General features: G+C 41.7%; 1 protein-coding gene across 8 annotated transcripts in view; it reads right to left on the reverse strand.

Annotated features, from left to right (window-relative positions):
* The window catches only part of LOC115154524 (teneurin-1), a 184,939-nt gene that overhangs the window by 8,902 nt on the left and 151,593 nt on the right, over positions 1-24,444 (reverse strand). For 6 of the 8 annotated variants that reach the window (XM_029700822.1, XM_029700823.1, XM_029700819.1 and 3 more), the window contains 8 exons: positions 22,255-22,487; positions 12,310-12,464; positions 7,731-8,097; positions 6,816-7,326; positions 5,779-5,954; positions 4,786-5,021; positions 887-1,180; positions 366-756 (listed from right to left, as the gene is read on the reverse strand). In XM_029700822.1, the coding sequence (XP_029556682.1) occupies positions 366-756; positions 887-1,180; positions 4,786-5,021; positions 5,779-5,954; positions 6,816-7,326; positions 7,731-8,097; positions 12,310-12,464; positions 22,255-22,487 (2,363 nt within the window). The remainder of the gene's footprint in view (positions 1-365; positions 757-886; positions 1,181-4,785; positions 5,022-5,778; positions 5,955-6,815; positions 7,327-7,730; positions 8,098-12,309; positions 12,465-22,254; positions 22,488-24,444) is intronic. The other 2 variants (XM_029700824.1, XM_029700821.1) reach the window with 1 other exon arrangement.

Here is a 24,444-nt window from a genome sequence, read left to right on the forward strand (position 1 = left end):
TGACATAAAGCATTATCAGAATTGCTTATAGTGATTAGAGCTCACAATGAAGGATCATCTTCAGCTATGCCTAAAGGCCTCCTCATCTCATATAGCTTATATGGCTTATTGTCTTAAACTCCTGCAGAGGCACAACCATTTGTGGTTTTATTTCTTACATTAACCTGTCATAATACATTACATTATTAAAATCAATAAGCTCCTTTATGGCATCCCAATCATTTAGAATCCATCTTATCATCTTCTTTTTGTTATGTGAGGATCATACTTTATTACTGAGGTTTAACCGACTTGTCTTCGTTTGTATAGTCATTACATGCTATTCCCCTTCTACTTAGCCAGAAGGTTGGTCTGTATTGCGGTACCTGTCTGTCTGTAGCGGATGGTGCACATGAAGCCCTGGTTCATGAGGTGGATGGTCTTCACCCCCCCGGAGGTCTCCTCGTAGGTGTAGGTGACCAGGGTGGTGTCGTACAGGATCTCTGCCAGGCGGGACTGGCGGGTGTAGCGGTAGAGGATACGGCGGCCCGTGCCCAGGTACAGAGTCTGGAGCAGACGGCCATCATGGCTGTAGTCCTGGATCACAGAGGCTCCGCTGCTGTCTGGAGGGCTGTAGGTGTTCCTGTAGTAGCCCACTGACAGCATAGACTGCAGGCTGTGACGCACCATACTGGGCATGGTCACAGACATCAGGTAGTCTGTGTGGTCATACTCAAAGGTGTACCGCCGCTGGCTGTGCAACAGCAGCATGACCGACTGCAGAACACACAAACAGAAGTAGATTAATGCTCTGAGCTACAGACTGCCACTTCATTCATATCCATACAGAGAACAAACTAAAACAATTTGTTCCCGGATAAATCACGTCTAGCAAATAACTGAATACCTTCTCCAGGAAAGTGTAGCTCCATATCTTCCCATTGGTCCATGTCCTGGAGACCACCCTCCCATTCTCATACTCCAGTTTCTCTGACCAGTTGCCCCTCTGGATGCTGGTCACCAGGCCCGCTGGAGAGTAGGTCACATTCACCTCATTGTACTTGCTGCTGGGGGACCAGACGATGGGACGACCCATCTGGTCATAGAGGATCCGCAGGGTGAACTTGCGGTGGTCGTCATAGATCTTGCCTACTCGTGTGGCTTGGTTAAAGTCTATGGACAGCACGTTTCTGTTGTGAGCCTGGGGATGGTGAGAGACAAGAATGATAGGTGAGTGAGTGGTACAGTCGTTCCTCCGAGTAACAAAACTAGATCTGTTGACTGGAAAACGGTTCTATCCCCAGAGATAAGAGTGATACAATCTATGTTATGTTTAAAAAACAGATCTGTGAGGCTGATTCGACACCGAGCTTTTAAAGACTTTAGTGTGATGGTAAATGAGTGTTTTCACCATCACTAGAAATAGCGATTAAGACAGGCAGTAATGGAGCTGAATGTTCCCTCTCTGCCTCAGCTCAACTAGAAATGGGCCCTAAATGCTTTTATTTCATTTCATCCTAATTGGTAGGAGGAATAAGTCAAACATTCTGCACAGTCTTTCCCTCGTTATCCTCCTTTCTCTGACAGTCATCATCGTATCTCCCTCTGTGCATGTTCTATGAAGTCTGGGATACAATTGATTTCCCAATTTCACTGTCTGAATCTAAAAATATTCCACCAAAAAGTTCTAGGGATCCATAATATTTGAGCAAGTCATGTCAATACAGTTGAAGTCGGAAGTTTACATACACCTTAGCCAAATACATTTAAACTCAGTTTTTCACAATTCCTGACATTTAATCTTAGTAAAAAATCCCTGTATTAGGTCAGTTAGGATTACCACTTTATTTTAAGAATGTGAAATGTCATAATAATAGTAGAGAGAATGATTTATTTCAGCTTTTATTACTTTCATCACATTCCCAGTGGGTCAGAAGTTTACATACACTTAATTAGTATTTGGTAACATTGCCTTTAAATTGTTTAACTTGGGTCAAACGTTTTGGGTAGCCTCCCACAAGCTTCCCACAATAAGTTGGGTGAATTTTGACCCATTCCTCCTGACATGGCTGTTGTAACTGAATCAGGTTTGTAGGCCTCTTTGCCCGCACACACTTTTTCAGTTCTGCCCACAAATTTTCTACAGGATTGAGGTCAGGGCTTTGTGATGGCCGCTCCCATACCTTGATTTTGTTGTACTTAAGCCATTTTGCCACAACTCTTGAAGTATGCTTGGAGTCATTGTCCATTTGGATGACCCATTTGCGACCAAGCTTTAACTTCCTGACTGATGTCTTGAGATGTTGCTTCAATATATCCACATAATTTTCCTCCCTCATGATACCATCTATTTTGTGAAGTGCACCAGTCCCTCCTGCAGCAAAGCACTCCCACAACATGATGCTTCCACCCCAGTGCTTCATGGTTGGGATTGTGTTCTTCGGCTTGCAAGTCTCCTTCTATTTCTTCCAAACATAACGATGGTCATTATGGTCAAACAGTTCTATTTTTGTTTCATCAGACCAGATGACATTTCTCCAAAAAGTACCATCTTTGTCCCCATGTGCAGTTGCAATCCGTAGTCTGGCTTTTTTATGGCGGTTTTGGAGCAGTGGCTTCTTCTTTCCTGAGCAGGTTATGTCGATATAGGACTCGTTTTACTGTGGATATAGATACTTTTGTATAGGTTTCCTCCAGCATCTTCACAAGGTCCTTTGCTGTTGTTCTGGGATTGATTTGCACTTTTAGCACCAAAATACATGAATCTCTAGGAGACAGAACGAGACTCCTTCCTGAGCGGTATGACGGCTGTGCATTGTGTTCACACTTGCGTACTATTGTTTTTTATAGATGAACGTTGTACCTTCAGGCGTTTGGAAATTGCTTCCAAGGATGAACCAGACTTGTGAAGGTCTATTTTTTTCTGAGGTCTTGGCTGATTTCTTTTGATTTTCCCATGATGTCAAGCAAAGAGGCACTGAGTTTGAAGGTAGGCCTTGAAATACATCCACAGTTACACCTCCAATTGACTCAAATTATGTCAATTAGCCTATCAGAAGCTTCTAAAGCTATGACATAATTTTCTGGAATTGTCCAAGCTGTTTAAAGGCAAAGTCAACTTAGTGTATGTAATTTCTGACCCACTGGAATTGTGATACAGTGAATTATAAGTGAATTAATCTGTCTGTAAACAATTGTTGGAAAATGTACTTGTGTCATGCACAAAGTAAATGTCCTAAGCGACTAGCCAAAACTATAATTTGTTCACAAGAAATGTGTGGAGTGGTTGAAAAACAAGTTTTAATGACTCCAACCTAACTGTATGTAAACTTCCGACTTCAACTGTACGTACAGTGCCTTCAGAAAGTTTTCACACCCCTTGACTTTTTCCAAATTTTGTTGCGTTACAGCCTGAATTTAAAATGGATTAAATGTAGTTTTTCATCACCGGCTTACACACAGTACCCCATAACGTGAAAGTGGAATTAAGTTTATTTATTTTTTACTAATTCATTACAAATGAAAAGCTGTCTTGAGGCAAGCCTAAATAAATTCAGGAGGAATAAGTAGCATGGACTCACTCTGTGTGCAATAATAGGGTTTAACATGATTTTTGAATGACTACCCTCCTCTCTGTATGCCACACATACAATTATCTGTAAGGTCCCTTAGTCAAGCAGTGCATTTCAAAAACAGATTCAACCACAAAGACTAGGAAGGTTTTCCAATGCCTCGCAAAGAAGGGCACCTTTTGGTAGATGGGTAAAATAAAATAAATCAGACATTGAATAAATCCTTTTCAGTATGGTGAAGTAATTAATTATACTTTGGATGGTGTATCAATACACCCAGTCACTACAACGATATAGGCGTCCTTCCTAACTCAGTTGCCGAAGAGGAAGGAAAACGTTCAGGGATTTCACTATTTCACTGAGGATGGATCATCAACATTGTAGTTACTCCACAATACTAACCTAAATGACAGTGAAAAGAAGGAAGTCTGTACAGAAAAAATATTCCATCTTGTTTGCAATAAGGCACTAAAGTAAAACTGCAAAAAACATGGCAAATAAATGTACTTTATGTCCTGAATACGAAGCATTCTGCTTGGGACAAATACAACACAACACATCACTGAGTACCACTTTTCATATTTTCAAGTATGGTGGTGGCTGCATCATGTTATGGGTATGCTTGTCATCAGCAAGGACTAGGGAGTTTTTTAGGATAAAAATAAATGGAATGGAGCTAAGCACAGGAAAAATCCTAGAGGAAAGCCTGGTTCAGTCTGCTTTCCAACATACACTGAGGACAAATTCACCTTTCAACCTAAAACACAAGGCCAAATATACACTGGAGATGCTTACCAAGTTGACATTGAATGTTCCTGAGTTGCCTAGTTACAGTTTTGACTTAAATTGTCTTGAAAATCTATGTCAAGACTTGAATGGCTGTCTAGCAATGACCAACAACCAACTTGACAGAGCTTGAAGAATTTTAAAAAGAATAATGTGCAAATATTTACAAAAATGTGTTTCACTTTGTCATTATGGGGTATTGTGTGTAGATGGGTGAGAAAAAAAGGGGTATGAATACTTTTTGAAGGCACTGTATATCTTCCATTTACCATGACCTATAGTGTTATGGAATAGTCATCAAAGTCCCATAGGGAGACAATCGGTCTGTTGTACTGTAAGTAACACCTTCAACACACTGTTGTGTTGTACCACATGTAGACATTCCTCCCACACAAAACATATGGTGAGGGGTATTGTGCTCACACAGTCTGTTCTGTCTCTTCCTTACCCTGAGCCTGCGTTCGTAGGCTGTGTAGTTCCCTTTAGCCTGGTCTCTTCTCTGCCTCCACTCGATGACGCTGTGAGCATTCTCGCCCGGAAGGGTGATGTTACACTTGCCCACCGTGGGGTTGACCACGCCCGCCGAGATGTGGGGTTCCGTGTTCAGGGTCACCTCCATGCCGCTGGCGAACGTCACCCACAGAGAGCCGTCCGAACTCACACGGTATGTGTTTTGAGCATGCTCTGTGTGGGGACATGGGACAGAGTAACAGAGAGTGAGTGGGAGAGAGAGGGAGAGGTTAACTCATGCAGTACTACAACAGGAACAGCCAACTCATACTACCACAGAAGACTGGTTCCACTGTAGCCTACATACCGTAAATGGCAGCAGTCAGGGGGAAAAGTATTATAATTATACTGACTGTTGAATATGCATATGGCTTTCAGTAATACAACTGTGTTATCTCTTCAATAAAAGACATGAATAATATTATTCACCACTTTTATTGAAGAGATAACAGAATGGTATATTATTGCACGTGCCATGTGACATTTCATTGGTATCTCCTTGAGTCACTATATTTCTACAAACCACTTGTGTGTCTGTGAGAACAGAGGTGTGACCGTGTGATAGGAGATTGTGAGACATGGATTAAACTCTGCTCTCAGCAGCTCTCTCACTTCTCTCTTTGCTGTTTGTAGGAAAGTCAGTGTTAACTTCCTCACCAACTCTTCACACCTTTGTCAGACCTGTCATCTCATTTTTATTTTAATGCTCTATTAAATAGCTGTTGGGCCGTCATTAAAACTGTTAACCTTGTAAAGACATGCATGTGAACAATGCGTTAAGGAGACTGAAATAACTTAGAAATAGAAAGGAATGCATTTGCTTCATCATTGCTGGTGACATGCCTGACTTCACATGGCCTCTCCCCAGTGACAGTGCGGTATGATAATGAAAAAGAAACAGAGATGAGAAACTGATGCGAAACCTTACTACTACCTTGGCGTAATGTATAGATAGTGCTGGCAGCAGAGAAGTTTGTGGCTGTGATGAATTTCTCCCGATTTGAAGTGTCTGCTTCCACCCGCACTGATTTCTCCATATTGCCGTAGAAACTGCTGACCTCTCCCGTTGGCAAGGTGACATTGATGAGATGACCATCAGAATTATACCTGGTCAAGGACACACCCAGTCATATAACATCCTAACAAGGTCTGAAATGTGGGTCTTAAAATATTGTGACAACCTTGTATAGTAAAATGGAATAATTTACTGTGGATTCCAGAATATTCTAATTTTGGAAGGAGCTGAGTGCCTTCCTGTAGTTCCATAGTTTCACCACTGGGTGACAGTATGACAATGCTGCTGGAACAAAGGAGCCAATGAGGTTTGACCTCCAACGGCAGTCACTGCAGGACACTGAGGACAGTGTTAGAATGGAGTTTGAGTGGATTTCGGCTTTTTCACAGGGACACAATAAAGGGAAGTTTGTATTGCCGATCAAACTAAATTAAAGGGAGGAAAATAAAGAGGCAGTGAAAAGGATTCTTTGCCCCTGACATCCGAACAGATTTTAAACCCAATGCGCCCCTGAACAAATCCCTCAAAATGCCTACGCAAACATTTTACATAATCACACTATTCCCACTTCTCTTTCAGGCTTTGATTCACCAACAAAAAGAAGACAATTTCCGCAGGACAGCCTGTGGAATTGCCCCAATTAGAGAAAAACATAATTTAGGAAATAATCTTCTATTAGAAAATCCATTTATATTTCCTTTTTTTCTGACAATCTTATTTAAATACCTTTGACATTTCACACATTCCAAACTATCTCTGAAAAACTGCAATACTGCAGCAAAATGTTACTGTATAATGGGAGTGTAGGTGGTGAAGCTCTTACAGCTTCACATAGAGGCAGACAGGAACAAGACTTTGGCTGTGATATGCAGGATGCTAATAGAGTATATTCTTAAGTATAATTGTCATTGACGTCAATAGACAGACGGGAAGAAGTGCTGCGGAATACTCACTGATAGACCGTTGTCCAGGCAATCTCATTGCTCATGGTTGCCAGGAGACCTGAGTTGCCATGGTAGCTGATCTGCGCTAGGTCATGCGCCAGGGCGGAGACTTTCTTGAGGACGCCCCCGTTGCTGATAGTGAGCCAATAGACCTGACCCCCGGGCACCAGCAGCCAGAGGGGCACGCCATTGGCATCACGGCGCACGTGGACTGCGGTGTCGTCGCTGGAGACCACGGCGCTCACATCGCCCTCTCCTGAGTAGGTGAAGTTATAGACGTAGTCTCCGGTGACCAGGCTGCGGGTGTGGAGGTGGGTGCCGTTCACGCTGAACAGATAGAGCTCCTGGTCCACCACAGAGGTGATCTCATACATGCTGTTCTGGTTGAGCTGGGGCCTGTTGGGGGACAGGGCCCTGATACGGATGTTCCCCAGGTCAGAGATGTACAGAGTCCCGTTAGGGGACACAGCCAGGGAGGAGGGAGCCTTCAGCTTGGCATCACGGGCATATCCACCATCGCCTGTGGAAAAAGGACAATGCAGAGATTGAACACTCAACCAGCAAAGGTAGAATACATTGAAAAACTATTTATGTATTTATACTTTATTGAATAATAATGTGGTGTTTGACAAGTTGCGATGTCAAATAAAATGTATATGAATAATACAACATCATAGACAAACTGAGGAGTGTTGAGCAAAAGCAAAATAAAGTTGCAGTTCATCCCAGCCCTCTACTGAGCTACTTCACACATTAAAGTATGTTTGTTTTGTCAAGCTAGACTGATGCCACCATAAACATCATGTGGGCGGGTTACAATAGTTCCAAATCATTGCATGTCCATCCAGAGAGCCTCTCCACAGGTCTCTGATAGACCACTGAAGTTAGTCTGAGGCATAATGGCGTTCACAACAGGGAACCCACCGGAGAAGCAGTCACAGTTGGGGTCGATCTTGCAGTCACACTCGGTGGGCGCCCCGGCCACCACAGAGATCTCCCCGTTGGTGGTGACCTGCTGGATGCGGTTGATCTTCCTCTCGTCCGTCTCAGCGATGTAGAGTGTGCCCTGGTGGGAAACTGCGATGGCTTTGGCTGCCTCCAGGGTGGAGTGGACGGCTGCCTTGCTGACCAGGTAGTGGTCGATCCCAGGGACCTGGCAGTGGATGGGCCGGCCCGCTACGATCCTCACCTGGCTGCTCTCTGACATCTGGATCACTATGTTGTTGTCCAGGATGTACAGGGAGTTGTCCATGGGGTTGACAGCCAGGTAGGTGGGCCATTCTAGACGAACCTAGAGCAGGGAAACAGTTTAACAAGTGTACATTGATGGGTGCCACAAAGTTTCTCCTGAAACATTTCCTTTACAGTTTTTCCACTGTCTTTGATGATCTAAATTGCATTATATTGTAATGAATATTATGCAATGTTATGTAAAATAAGTAGTAAGAATAGCACAGACAGGACCTTCAGAAAGTATTCACACCCCTTGACTTTTTCCACATTTTGTTGTGTTACAAAGTGTTATTAAAATTGATTTCTCCGTTTTTTTTTTACGATCTACACAAAATAATCTGTAATGTCGAAGTGGGAGAAAAATTCTAACATTTGTAAAATATTTATACAAAAATACTGATTAGATAAGTATTCAACCCCCTGATTCAATACATGTTAGAATCACCTTTGGCAGCGATTACAGCTGTGAGTTTTTCTGGGTAAGTCTCTAAGAGATTTCCACACCTGAATTGTGCAACATTTTCCCATTATTCTTTTCAAAATTCTTCAAACTGTCAAATTGGTTGTTGGTTATTGCTATACAACCATTTTCAGGTCTTGCCATAGCTTTATAAGCAGATTTAAGTCAAAACTGTAACTCGGCCATTCAGAAACATTCACTGTCTTCTTGGTAACTCCAGTGTAGAATTGGCCTTGTGTTTTAGGTTATTGTCCTGCTGAAAGGTGAATTCATCTCCCAGTGTCTGGTGTAAAGCAGACTGAATCTGTGGTTGAAATTCCCTGCTCGACTAAGGGACCTTACAGATAATTGTATGTGTGGGGTACAGAGATGAGGTAGTCATTAAAAAATCATGTTAAACACTATTATTGCAGACAGTGAGCATGTGACTTGTTAAGCACATTTTTATTCCTGAACTTATTTAGGCTTGCCATAACAAAGGGGTTGAATACTTATAGACTCAAGACATTTCAGCTTTTCATCTTTTATAATTTTTTAAAAACATTTCAAAAAGCATAATTCCACTTTGACATTATTGGGTATTGTGTGTAGGCCAGTGACAAAAAAATCTCTATTTAATCCAGTGAATTATTTCTGAAGGCACTGTATGCTGTGTAGACTTCTTAGGCAAAGTCTGTGAGCGTCATACATTCAGCAATGTCAAGTAGGCCATTTCAAATAGAGGACATATTGTGAAAGCCGTATAATAGCATGCGACTATTGTACAATTGTACAAGTGGTAACTAAGGTCATTTTTTATACGTGTGCTCACACTGTATTCCCCTGAGACTCAGCTAAGGACACACATTTGAAATAAAAAGCTCCATGGTACAGCTCACTAAGCGTGAGTGGGATACTTAAGGGTGCTGGACAGTCCTAATAAAGAAATGTGCCCATATAATCACCCCTGTGTTTAATCGGATCATGAAAAACCATTCTTCCACCACAAATAATGGGTGGTAAGTGTTCCTGCACAATAGGGGTGAATGATTCAGATTGGTGGAGGATAAAATTAGTTGCCATCTCACCTTCAAGCACTCTGAGATGATCTGATGAAAGGGACTGTATAAATGCAAGTCAATTGTGCGTGAATGAACGGAATCTGTTCAGGAATAATTTGACACTTCTCTACACTGGTAACAAAATATACTGACAGCATAGTGTCCACGCATTCAGATTGGAGGTGAGTTTTCCCACTGCAGCCATCGTTTCAAAGCACATCTGTGTTGTGAGAGAAGCCTGGCAGCTCCCCCCCAAAAACAACGCTAATTGACATCATGCATTTTTCTCTCCTGCGTTTGAAAAAACAAAATCAATGCAACCTGCTCCACCTAAAAGATGTGATATTCTTGCATTTTGTTTGCCTGAAAATCTGGAATAGTGTGATAGGCTCTGTCACATATAATACACTATCACTGAACTTTTCCATTATTTCAATTCACTTTGTACCCACACAATGCTAATCTGTTTGCAGTGACTCAATACAACTCTCTCCTAACCCTTATAAATAAAGTGCTTTATTATTCACTTGCAGGGGTCTCATTTGCTAGGGGAGGGGAACCAGAGAGTTATGCCTTACTGCACTGTAAACGCCTGGAGTGGTGGATTGAATGGAGTATTGGACTCCCTTTGTTTCTTAGATCGCTCCATCCTTCTATTGTTTTCAGAATGGCTTGGGGGAGAAACACATTGCTCTTGAGATGAGACAGTGTTTATCTTCCAGTGTGATTCAACAACTAAATAACTCTCATTTGCCTCCTGCACAGAAATCAGCTTTGGTCCAATCTGGGGTCACAGTTGAAAGTATTTGTTGGGCTGTGCATGCTGAGAGGCCTTAGGCCTTGCACACATCAACAAATATGCATGGAGAACTCTGGAGAAAAAGGAATACCATTGCCAAACCTATGTATTAACCACCCCCACACATCATATTAAAAATGGCCAACTCACTGCGATACTGGCCATTACTGTGATTCGAGGCTGTGGTCTGATAGTTTGGACATCTGATTGTAAAACATCGAGCTTTGCATGTGAGATACCCGAGGAGGAGGGAGAGCGCCAACTTGCAAATTAGCATCTTGAGGACGAAGTTGCTTGAAATCACTCCACTGCATAATACATCCGCGTAAAAGGGCTCATTCAGAAAACCAACAAAAGGAATTGTCAGAAAATGAAAGCCAGGAGCGCAAATCCTGAAACATGGACAGGAAAATGAATAGCTGTATGCAAGATATCATCTGAATTTCAAGCATTTAATTTAATGCTTCATCATGTTGCTTCTCAAATGTCAAATGTCTATGGGAATAATAGGGAGTGTCAATGGCCGGATTATTGTGATGCAAAATAGGCTTTCTTTCTCACAAGCATACAGTATCCTCCTATATACAGGTTTAATTGAGACGGTACAGTACGCAATGTCCCTGTTGCCTCTCTCTACAGCATCACAATCTCAGCCTCAGATCATGCGAATGCTCTGGAGGAAACCCACACCCATTACGATCTAATATAGTTTTGTCGCTTTTCATGAGCACTTTGATGGGTTCATCAGCACGTGATCCAGCCCAGTGATGCGCATGGATAATCATTCTACAGGAGTAGCATTCTACAGGAGTAAATCTGGGCATAAGAGGAGAATTGCGCGCTTCTTATGTGATAAGCCCTTATGGGGGCACAGCAGTTAATTTCCCTGTTCCCTATTCAGAGCTGTGCAACCCACTCAGATGTGGGTCAATGTTGCTGTGAAGAAGAGAGAGAGATAAAAGGGTAGCGAGAAAGGCAGAGAGAGAGAGTGGTACACTCAGGGGAAAAAAGGTGCTATGTAGAACCTAAAAGGGTTCTTTGGCTGTCCCCATAGGAGAACCCTTTGAATACCTTGTTTTTGTTCTAAGTAGAACCCTTTTGGTTCCAGGTAGAACCATTTTCAGTTTCATGTAGAACCCTTTCTACAGAGGGTTCTACATGAAACCCAAAGGGGATTTACCTGGAAACAAAAATGGTTCTCCTATGGGGACAGCTGAAGAACCCTTTTGGAACCCTTTTTTAGAGGGAGAGGGGTAGAGAGATAAAGAGAGAGAGAGTGTGACTGTAGGGCATATATCTGCAGCCCTCTCTGAAGGTTAGCCAGCCTCAGCATTTTTACAACTTTTGGTGAGAACTTAATAAGGTGGTTTCCTATGGCAAGGTCCGGGGGGCTGAGAATAATTGCTCTCTGAGTCAGGGTGCATCCCGTGCTGGTCTGGGCCTCAGCTGCCCGTGAGAGCAGAGACAGAAGCAAGAATATAATTCACCATTGAGAGGGAGCATTCAGGGGCTGAGGCCAGTTAATCATGGCAGGAACGTCTCAAAGGAAATGTCCTCTATCAGGCCTCTCCATTTTTATAGGTCAGATAGATATATAAGATCTGTCGATTTTTTCTTTCTTTTTTTATAAACCTCTTGGACATTAAAGTCTAATTGCTGATCACTAATATCAGTTTTAATGCTTTGATGACTGATTGATGACTTAACTCTGTTACTTATAGATGACTGCATATAGGTTAAAATGGAATTGTTGCATGATTAGATCCTTGGAACTAAAAGAGGATATACATATTAGATAAGGGGTAAAGAATAGCTTTTGAAATACCATTCTGTCTGTTTAGTCTACCAGTACTGCTCTAAGTAAACGTTGGGCTTGGAAAACCTGACATTCCTAGCTCTGTGTGTGTGTGTGTGTGTGTGTGTGTGTGTGTGTGTGTGTGTGTGTGTGTGTGTGTGTATTAGCCGTCTCACCTGTGAAATATCCATGCGGGCGTCACAGCTTAGCGGTTGAGTGGACATCAAGCCGTTGGAACCAATGACAGTTGATATCATTCCTTTCCCATTGATCTTGCGAATCATGGTTCCATCAACAAAGTAGACTAATCCTTGCTTGTCCACTGCAATCCCTGTCGGAGGGGAAGGAGAGACAATTCTTTACTGCACAGCTCAGTATCAAAGAAACAGCAGTAAAACGTTGTTTGAATGTTCAGTTAGATGTCTAAACAAGGTAGTCATACAGTAGATGTGATTATAATGACAATATTAGAAGTTTGATATTACATTCACGGTCAAGAGACCAGTCATGTGACACAGGCTGTTTATAACAACCATACAGGTATATTATTACTGAACTCCCTTTAAAGGATGAAATACTGTATGTCATCTTAACACTCTCAGTCATTCCTTATTGGACAATACACATATAGTGTAGCCTACATTACACCAGGGTTTCCCAAACCTTTTGCCCTGGCACTACACAGCTGATTTAAACAATCAAACCTTTTGCCCTGGCACTACACAGCTGATTTAAATAATCAAACCTTTTGCCCTGGCACTACACAGCTGATTTAAATAATCAAACCTTTTGCCCTGGCACTACACAGCTGATTTAAACAATCAAACATTTTGCCCTGGCTCTACACAGCTGATTTAAATAATCAAACCTTTTGCCCTGGCACTACACAGCTGATTTAAACAATCAAACATTTTGCCCTGGCACTACACAGCTGATTTAAATAATCAAACCTTTTGCCCTGGCACTACACAGCTGATTTAAATAATCAAACCTTTTGCCCTGGCACTACACAGCTGATTTAAATAATCAAACATTTTGCCCTGGCACTACACAGCTGATTTAAATAATCAAACATTTTGCCCTGGCACTACACAGCTGATTCAAATAATCAAACCTTTTGCCCTGGCACTACACAGCTGATTTAAATAATCAAAGCTTGATGATGAGTTGGTTATTTGATTCAGTTATGTAGTGCTAGGATAAGTCCTGCCCCCCCGGTCCTGCCCCCCCGGGGGGGCAGGACTGAGTTTGGGAAACCCTTCATTAGACAACAGTGAGTCTGAAGCATGTTTGTTCAAAGAGTGATCCTTCATGGTAGAGTGAGGAGCATGCGACTACTTTTATCCCCGTCATCAGCCCCCTTCTCCCCACAGAGATGTGTGCTGCATGATAATATAGCCAATTCATTTAATCAAGTGTCTGGATATTATCTGATGAAATGTGCACTGCAAGTTGGGAGCCTCTAGAGCTCACAAAGCAATGCAGATTCCAGATCGCATGCTGCTGGCTTCTCTAACGTTCTCCGATCCCAATGAATGAGGCAGCTTTAATCGTCTTAGAGGAGCTTACATCCTTAAAACCAATTCTAACATTTCAGTTTGAAAGAGGTTCAAGGCAACGATTTGGCTAGTTGCAGTATGCATGGAGCAGCATCTTCTTATTGTGTTCATTGAAAAAGATGACAAAATAGTCAACACAGCAACAGTGGATGATAGCCTACGGAGTCCCTTCTCTGCGAATGAAAAGATGTCTGAGTAAAATGTTAATAGATAGAAGTATATGCTTTTGAGGTTTCAAAGGGTGTTATGAAGCTTGCGTTTTTAACCCACTGACCAGTGCCCAAAAAATACAATGTATGTAATAAATAATAAGTTTCAATATGGTTTCATTCTTTTCCATAACTACTGCCTGATATACACTACCGGTCAATAGTTTTAGAACACCTACTCATTCAAGGGTTTTTCTTAATTTTTTACTATTTTCTGCATTGTAGAATAATAGGGAAGACATCAAAACTATGAAATAACACATGGAATCATGTAGTAACCAAAAAAGTGTTAAACAAATCCAAATATATTTTATATTTGAGATTCTTCAAATAGCCACCCTTTGCCTTGATGACAGCTTTACACACTCTACATATACACTGTACTATGTAGGTTTTCAACTAAGACCGTCAACGTGGGAGCTGAAGAGAACAGCTGAGTGACATCCAACTGTGGAATTACACAACAGCACAATGTTTGTGCATTTCATGTTTATCAGGAATGGACAATTCTGAGGTACAGTGCAGTAAATGGATTGCCATGGAGAGGCCTTGGAAATCCTATAGAATGGACTTCTTTACTTTGTCCTTGTGAACAATCAGACAACACAATTCTGCCATTGATCGTTGTACCCAGGGGCGCAACTTTCACTAGGGACATGTCCCCCCCACATTCTGAAATTGTATTTTTGCCCCCCCCCTGTTTTATAATTAGAATATGATACAAAACGAGGCAATGGTGTGCTTTAGGACCATGCGGACGCCTCCGAGCGGTCGGGTAAGTTGATGCGACTGGATTAACTCAAATTTAAAATAATGCCCCCCCCCACTTCTAAAACCAAAGTTGCGCCTCTGCTTGTACCACTCAAGGTCAGGTTGAGATATCCTGTTGAGTCAGTCGCCTAGTGGGCTGAATGGCATCACGTTGGCTGCTTCTCTGGGACTAGCCTTGGACCTATTGGCTTTGTGTCCATGTCCACACAGTGTTTACATCAGGGCTGGCCAGCCAACTCATCTAGGGGTGCTGTATGTCTGTCTGCCTGCTGCCAGTTATCTCTCATTCAGCCACTGGTCAGGGCCAGAGAAACCAGGAGAGTAGACTCACTCCTCTGACCAATCAATGATGAAACCAATCAATTAATAGTAATTTATTTCAACATAGTGTACATAAGATGATACTGAGATCCTAAAGATACCGTGTGTGGTTAAGCTTTCCTGGAAAATCTTAATAATCTATTCGAGCAGTCTGAACAAACTCTGCACATGATTATGTAATGATTGGTAGGCTAATTTCATTTAAGACACAGAGATACTGAGGAATATATTTTTAACTGATTGCCAGACATGTGCCCATGAATAATAGAAATCCAAATGCATAATTTGAAAAAATATATATTTTTCAACCAAAATACTCACAAGTTCGAACAACACCGGTGTCAATACTGCTTGTTTACAGACATACCTCATCATTGAGCTTAATTGCATGACATATCACCCTCATCATTTAGTTAATTATGCATGATGTGGGATGATAAGTGTTCCCCTCATACCCTTCAGAGTGTTCCAAATAACAGAGATAGTATTGAAAGAGAGAGCAGAGCAGAAACCCCCCATGGTAAGCAAAACACTCCTAAATTAATAAAATGAAAAACATGTTTCAACTTATTCGTTTGGTCTAATTAAAATTCCAAAATACAAAACAGCTCAATGTAAATATCTGTAACCTTGGGGGTGAAGCTGTTAATACGCTGGGCAACATGTTTACTTCTTGGATCTGAGGATTAGTTCCAGTCTTACAGGCAGGAACGCTGGGTTGAAGCAGATCTAATCACGTCTTTTCATTTGAGGGAAACTGTTGATGGAATTATTGACCACTACTACCTCAGACTGCGGTCTTCTCCAGTTTCCACATATTGAGAGAAATGTGAGGATTACACTGTTCGGAGGATTTCTACTGTGTCCAATATGTCAAGTTCTCCTATACAGTAGTAGACCTAATCTATGTAGTAGTAGTTGTTAGGTTTATAATATAGTCATAATGAAATACATTCAAAACATCATTTGAAATGCAAATATACATGTTCTATGGTAGTTATATGATACCTATGCATATGAGAGGTCTAAAAGTAGCACTAAATAGATTAATTGTCCAGAGATGATTGATTAAGCCCTCTGTAAATTAATCATGTCTAGGCTACCTCAATGAATCCCCCAACCCCCAAACATTGGCCTGGTGAGGTACAGTCACTGCTGAACGAGAGAGACCAAATAATTGATGGCACAGACAAAATAATACTACTTCAGATGCCAGTAGTACAAAGCTATTACCCTGGGTATCATGTAAAATTTCACAGCACAAGCTTAGGTGGATGCCCTGGGGAAAAGGTGGGAAATGAGATGATAAATTGACCAGTCACCAGGTCTGACCCAGCATTAATACCTTGCCCAATGTATTTAATAAAATAAAGAAGGGAAAACATTAATTTTGAGGAGAAGCTCTTGACCCTGATCCATCCCTGGTCCCTGCCACTGGGGCGAGGAGATGCGTATCCAGGCCAGCCTAGCCTAGTCTGGGCAGTGCTGGGTGGGGGAAGCCGCCTGCCTGGGATGATTGGGTGCCTGGTGTCGCTCCCTGGCTTCCACAGCCAGTTGCTCCACATCAGAGAGACTGATCTGTGGGTTCTGCCTGATCGTACATGTGTTTACAGATGACTGCTCCTGCCACTTTCACGCACGCCTCCTCATTAAAGAGGCACTGGCGGCCTCTATGCCGTCTCACACTGATAACGGCAAGTGTACACGGCCTATGAAATGATTGCCCGTCAGCTCTTGTTCTCTCTGGAGAGGACTTTTGTGTGTGGCAAGATTGATTCCTGCACCACACGTGAGGTCGATAATTGGCCATGTATGTTTGAGCTGAGAACTGCCACAAACGTGGCTGAAAATGGTTTAGATTTTCTTTGAAACACTGCCACATTGAAACTAAACCACGGGACCTGTGTATCTGGTATAGCAAGCGCCCACCTTTATCATTGAAAAATATTGAAATCCAGTGTGGCTTTCAAAGTGTGGGTACAAAGAGGGTGTGGATTTTTTTGGGGGGGGCTGCATAAGCCCGGGGGATAAATTGAGGGGTGTTCTGAGATTGGGAGGGGAGAAACTGTACATTGGTATATCACCTGACACACTACTACTACCGCCACTGCTATTGTACCAAAGAAAACAAAGAGGGTGCATTATTGATACTAATTTGTTTACAGTACATTGTGTCCCACTTGAAGCAGCGTGTTGGCAGATACTCGATGGAACCTAGTGGTTGACCTACTTCTGGGAGACCTTTTTATGGTTAATCAAAAAGCAAACGCTTCAACATCCATTTCAAGGCCAAGCACTCTCTCCTACTAAGTCGTGAAAATACTTAATCAATGTGCAATGTGTTGCTTTTATTTTTTGTTTATAATCGATTCGTCGCCATATTTCCAGTCAATATGAATCCACTGAAAGTTTGTTCAACCACATTATAGCTACTGCTTGATACACTGTTAAAATCAGATAGATTTCTAGCTGACATTACAGATCCTCTACGCCGCATCTAGCTGATATTACAGTAAGTAAACAAACCAGTAGACCTGGGATTTTAACAATTATCTTTAACATGGTGAAATACTCCTGTAACAATCGGTTAAAAGCAATTAGAAAGCGGGTAGTTTGGCTCCTGGATGCTGATTGTCTGAAACAGCAAGTCAGCCACGTGTACATGTAAGGGATAGTCAACGAGGGCCTCTGTGTTGTATAGAAAAATAATGAACGACGTGGAAGGTGCTATGCGCTAGCAGAGTGGATCTAACCTTCCATGGAGTTGCATTATTTTCCAGAGAACGCATAGAGCCCCGAGTTGATTATCCCTTTTATACCAAAACTATAATTTAACACATTTGCCACTAGAAATGTGTTCATTTGCCTGTAGAACAGCTGTTCAACATCCACTAAAATAGCAAGTTTACTACATAGCTACAGTAGTTGCCTTGTTAGCCAAACAAACAGACTTGCTAGCTTGCTATTATGAAAATTGAATTCAACAATGCTAATGTTTTTCAATTTGACTTTTGCTTTTTAAAAGCAGGTCAAACATAACACATGTAAGAATTAATTTCATAGCCATTCGATTATACTGTGCATTATAGAGAAATAATGCACACTCCAGAATGCCCTTCAAGCCAATAAGGCACCTCGGGGGTTTGTGGTGTATGGCCAACATACCAGACCCCATGGGCCTTATTGCTTAATGATATAATATATACATGTCTGGATATGATGGTATTTGTTACTTTGTTGTGTGCTACAGTATTTTGTGGTAAGAATTTAGAGTGAAATCCCCCAGATTTCCGTGGGGTGAGGATTATTGACTGCTCTTAGGTCAGGAGTGTATTGATTGAAAATATATTTGTGTGCCACATTTTGTTGGGGCAAGACTTTCTAAAAGCACATTTTTGTTCTGAGTAGACTATTAGAAAGCATGTGGACCTGGTGTCAGGTTATCACACATTTGAATCAGTCTGCCAATGCTCTTATCTTTCCTTAAAAGCATATTTTCATCCTTAAGAGCCCCAGTCTGTGAAATTTCAAGCTGTGAAATTGTTGGAATAATCCACTTATTCTGCCTTCTCCTTACTAAGATGCATCAAGCGACAGCTTTCTTACCTAGACTTGGTATCATTGGATATGCATTATCTAATGGATAGACTTGAACTGTTTAAGAAGTAGCCTTAAAGTGCTACGTATCTATGTTCAAGTTCCAACCACAACAGTCAGCCACTACCTCATCCTTATTCAGTCTGTTGGCTTCCTGTTTGAGAATCTCAGTTGGCTTGCACTTTAATGTGTACCACTAATCAACACCCTCAGAACTTTTAACCCATGTTTAAATGACTCCTAACTGTTGCTGTTCATGCCCTCTTGAGTTTTGTCTAAAAACAGCAGATCAGATGCTCTCTTGGTTTCAAGAGCTTTTGGCACTTCCTTCCTTTCACACCTGGGCTCAGTCTGGTTCGATTAGAAACATCAACTGATAAAAGTTGCTTCAGGGTCACAACATTTTTAGAAGGAAGGAAGATTTGGGCTTTTAGATGTAATGGAATAGGCACATATTTAAACAACATTTCAATCTCCTTATAAAAAAGATGATGTACACAAGACCACAAGGCCCATGCATATTACTAATCAGACCTGGGTTAAAATACTATTTAGGGTATTTCAATTACTTTCAAATACATTTGGAAGTATGAATTTTTATATGAAATGACAAGTAGTTGAATATTGGAATATACACTGCCATGCATTTAATCCAGGTATTTGAAAATAGTATTTTAAATAAGTATTTCTGAATAATTTCAAATAGTAGACTATTTATAGGAATTTATTTTAAAATACTTTAAAATACTTCAAATAGAAGTAGTTGATTCGGGCCTCATTATTTGAAAATAGTCAAATGCATTGAAAAGATGTACGTATTTGAACCCAGGTCTGTTACTAAAACATGCCTAAAGCAATAACATAAACCCATATACTAATTAGAAAACAAAAGTCTCTGTGTGTGTCAAACTGAAGCATGAAGGGGGAGAAAATTCAAAGGCATCTGCCTACATTATTCACACCCTCTCCTGTCAATCAGAAAGGCTGACAAGCTGATGAAAGAAGACTCACAATCTGTGTGACAGTGACAGAGCATCAGCTAAAGACCCGCCAACACACCTAATTGATTCACTGCTGGATTTAGCAAAAAGTGCGCCGATGTCATCTTTCATAATCAAGCTTCTCCCTCAGGCTGCCTTAAGGAGCTAAAAAAAACTCTCCCTTCACAAGTGCTGGGCTAAAGGTCAGGGTTACCTTAAAGCATTGTTCCAAATAATAAGAATATAGTCCTACTGTGTGAAGTGCTCTGGTAACGTGTGTTTAATAGATCAACATGAGAACAGATAGATCTGTCATAAAGAGGAAAGGATGCTAACAGCATCTAGTCCTAGTCACAACAACCCTGTCAACCATCACCAACAAAAGCATACAAATGACTAATCACAAAATCCACAGATGAATACAGTGTATTTCTATACAACTCATACATATACTGAACAAATTCAGGCCAAGTGGACCATTCGCTGGTACAGTACACAGTCGCTTGCAGGTGGAACAATGTAGTATTTGCAGTTACTGTAACAACACGGGAATCAATCCACCAGGGGAAATGGATTGATCTCAATTTCACTGTTGTTATGAGCGAAAGACGATCTAATCTACCCCTGTCTGGAGTGTCACCGTGGCTGAGCCATCTATCAGCCTCACGTTACTATATTACGTTACTATATTAAAACAAACCCTTACTGTATGGCATCATGTAATAATGTGGCGTAGTCTGTAAAACACCTCTTTCAGAGAACCACCTGGTGCTAGCCTATTACTACCCCTGTTTTTGCACATTGTAATTGACTTCGCAGTTTCCCTGATTTGATCATGCCCGTACAAATTGTTTTCACTGATGTAATCACACCTTTACATCTTGTCCTCAAAACTGGATCAATAAAACAAGACCCCTATGAATATGACATATTAGGGATTGTTAAACCCCAAAAAAACAACCCAACACAATTTGCTAAGTGCAATCCTGTCTCTTAATAGTATAGAAACCTAGTTAAGAGCACAGTTCGCAGAAAAACGCATAATCCAAAGCCTTTCTCTTAGTGTCCTATTTATACAACACAACAGAATGCAGCAGGAACTACAAAATGAGGATACATCCAAAGCTGGCTGGTGACAGTGATGAACTGATGTTGTGGTTTCCTGGTTCAGGGAGCTATTATAATTAATAGTTGTAATGCGTTATGTGCTGCTGGGGACACTTGAAAAAAACGTGGGACTGAGGAATGTGTCAATACAACATCAATATCAATGAAGGCCCAAACAGTAGTGCGCGTATGGACTGCAGTTGCTTCACAAAGACTGCATCTGCATCTGTGACAGCCAGTAATACTCATTATTCCTGAAGGTTAACGCCACGTCGTGGAGTACGGCAGCCTCTCCTCCTCTTGCCCTCCTTTGCAGATCTGTCAGCCACACTTAAATCCTGTTAGCAATACACAATCCTGCTCCCTCCCGGCCTGGGCTCACTGATTTAGGAACAGTTTCATCACTAGTCATGGTTTTACAATAACATCTTGATTTTGATTTGGCTGCCATCTTTACTCCTGACCGGGCTGGGTGGATCAACTGGCTGCATTGGACCGTGTCACATGTTGCTGCAGCAGCACTATAAAGGCCTGTCCTGTGAAGGGGAGAGTCAGTTATTGGGACTGTGTGTTATCACCTGATAAAGGCATTACTCTGGCGCCTACGGGGCCATGGGATCCCTGGTATTGTGTGTTGGAGGAGCAGCGAAATTCATTTCCATTGCTGCCATACTGTGCTGTGTGGTCTAACTAAGCTGCTCCCAGCCCATTCGATAAGGCTGAAGGGGAGGCTGAGAGAGACCGGGGGGGAGAGAGAGAGAGGAGGGGCGGGCACATAGTTAGAATTAATAGCGTCTCAGCGCTGGATCCAGAACATCATGCCCGGGCTGTAGCCAGTCTAAATGATGTGCCCACATTGCTCTGACCCTCATTTGGCTCCTACACATATTAGCTGTAGAGGGGAGACAGGAATTTTCAACCCTGGCAAGAAGGAGAGACACTCTGTTTGAACTTCAAAGCCGCTGGTGTTTGAGAACAGAAAATGAATGGGATCATCATTGGTGGACAAAGCCTCACCTTCAACCAATTTCAAGGATTTTCTATTGACAAGACAGAAGCACATTTAACCTCTGCTAATAACACATGTCAATATTCAGACCCTGAATCATAATACTTCTCAGGTTCAGGAAAGGGACTGGTCTCTGCATACACACTTAGACAAAAAGGTGCTATCTAGAACCTAAAAGGGTTCTTCAGCTGTCTGCATAGGAGAACCCTTTTTGGTTCCAAGTAGAACCCTTTTAGTTCAACGTAGAGCCCTTTTGGGTTACATGTAGAACCTTTTCTACAGAGGGTTCTACCTGTAACCAAAAGGGTTTTCCGTGGAATCAAAAGGGTTCTACCTGAAATCAAAAAGGGTTCTCCCTGGAACCAAAAACGGTTCTCCTATGGGAACAGCTGAAGAACCCTTTTGAAAGCTTTTTTCCCAAGAGCGTATAAATATATGTCCTTTTAAATGTCTCCCTGCACACTAGATGGTTAATTCTGTAATTTCCGATTGAAAGCAATAAGGTAGCCCTTTACTATTTTCAGGGTTATAGACTAATTGCCATATTAAGGTAGTGATGATGCTGTACCTCTGGGGTTGTTGAGGGAGGCATCGATGGCTTTGCCCCCGTCTCCACAGTGGCCTTGATCGAAGGGGGTGCACTGGTCTCCCGTCCCTGCCACCACCTCCATGTTTTTGGCTAGGTCCTTGGGCTCTGTGAGGGTCCTGAGTCTGTAGACCCTCCTGCTGCTGGTGTCAGACAAGTAGAGGGCCTCCCTTACTGGGTCCATGGCCAAGTAGTACTTATGGGCTGGGCTGGAGCTGCAAAGAAAAGACCCTATCACTTAGGTCTACACTTCAAAAAAACATAAACAATGTACTGTTTGTATATATCAGGGATGGGCGACCCTTCTGTAGGCTCGTGGACCAATAAAAAAGAATAATACATCTATATATTTTTTGCGGGGGAACACAGTCGGGTCTCAAATTACTGTTGAGAGTTAGAATAATAGACTACACAAGGTTTCGAAATGTGGTTGTGCATCAGCAGTCGCTCAATTAGCCCATGTCAGCTACATTAGATCGGTAGTCTAGCAGCCAGCTATCTAAACTGGTACTAAGCATGGTCAAATTACCGACCAGGGTGGGGCCCACTGACCATCAGTTATCAAATAAAAAACTGCAAACATTTGCCTCCACCCTACGGCAAAATATGAAGAATTGGGTAAGCAGACCCACGAGGCACTGCGGCCCTCATGATGATTTCCATTTTTTTGCGGCCCCCACCCCCATCAAAGTTGCCCATCCCTGGTACTGTATATATGAAATACACATTTACTGATCAATCCCCAAAGAGCTGGTTTTCTCACTAAACACCAGTTCAGTTTCCTTCACAGTCTTTCATCTTAAATGGTTGCTCAAGAGGAACCACATCATATTGTAGGTTCCAACATTAACATTTCACTGACGTGAAACAAACATCTGCCAACCACAGACAAACTCAGTCTTTTCACCTGAAGATATGATTAAAATCCATGCAGCTCTAATTCTGACAGCTGTATCATCTTTACAGTAATTACACTGCAACTGAAAGGGGACTGAAATCATGACAAAAAGATCAGTGGTGTAAAGTACTTAAGTATAAAGTACAACTTAATAAGTTGTTTTTGGGGGGTATTTGCACTTTATTTGACTATTTATATACTTTTACTCCACTATATTCCTAAAGAAAATGATGTACTTTTTACTCACATACATTTTCCCTGACACCCAAAAGTAGACAGGACACAAATTAGACAGGACAGACAGGACACAATTATTGTCCAATTCATGCTATCAATATAACACATGTACATTCCTACTGCCTCTGATCTGGCGGACTCACTAAACACAAATACTGCATTTGTAAATTATGTCAGAGTGTTGGAGTACGCCCCTGGCTATCAGTAAAAAAAATTATAAAAAATAACATTGTGCCATCTGGTTTGCTTAATATAAGAAATTTGATGTAAAGCATTTACTTAAGTATGACAATTGAGTACTTTTCCCACCACTGTACCTAAGTACATTTAAAATCAGATACTTTTAGACAAGTAGTATTTTACTGGGTGACTTTCACTTTTACTTCAGTCATTTTCTATTAAGGTACCTTTACTTTTACTCAAGTATAACAATTTAGTACATTTTCTACCACTGAAAATGATGCAGGCAACCTAAGGGCCTGTGTAATGAGAGCCCTGACAGAGAGTCTAAGTCAGAGCTACTGTATGTGTGAAGGCGTGCCTCCCAGTGAACGATGCCATCTACTACCATCACCAGGAAACCCTCTCTGTAAACATTAGGCTATTCGCAGAGGAAAATTACTCATCTCAGGCTTTAGTTGGGTGTGCCATGCCATACATGCAGTGAGGGAAAAAGCAAAGCTAGTTCAGTAAGTTTCTTTTACAGGCTTTGATTGAGAAATAATCAATTGTGAACATGACCGCTGCATGAAAAGATGAATCATATCTCTGGGAGACATGAGAGCCTGTTTGTTTGGGGGAGAGAGTATGAGAAGCCTATCCCAACACAACAGTGTTACACTGGCCTTCAGCGGGGCGCTCCCCCATCTAAACACACATGAAAGGCTGGGGCTTGTCTATGATGAGAGGAACCCTTTAAAGACCATCTGTATTTCTGTAAAGATAGCCCATTTCTAATCCTTGCTCCCTTTAAATCAGGGCTGTTCAATTCCAGTCCTGGAGGGCCAAAACATTTCTGGTTTTTGTTTCTACCTGGT

This window comes from Salmo trutta, chromosome 19, assembly GCF_901001165.1.
Source record: "Salmo trutta chromosome 19, fSalTru1.1, whole genome shotgun sequence".
NCBI classification, from domain to species: Eukaryota; Metazoa; Chordata; class Actinopteri; order Salmoniformes; family Salmonidae; genus Salmo; species Salmo trutta.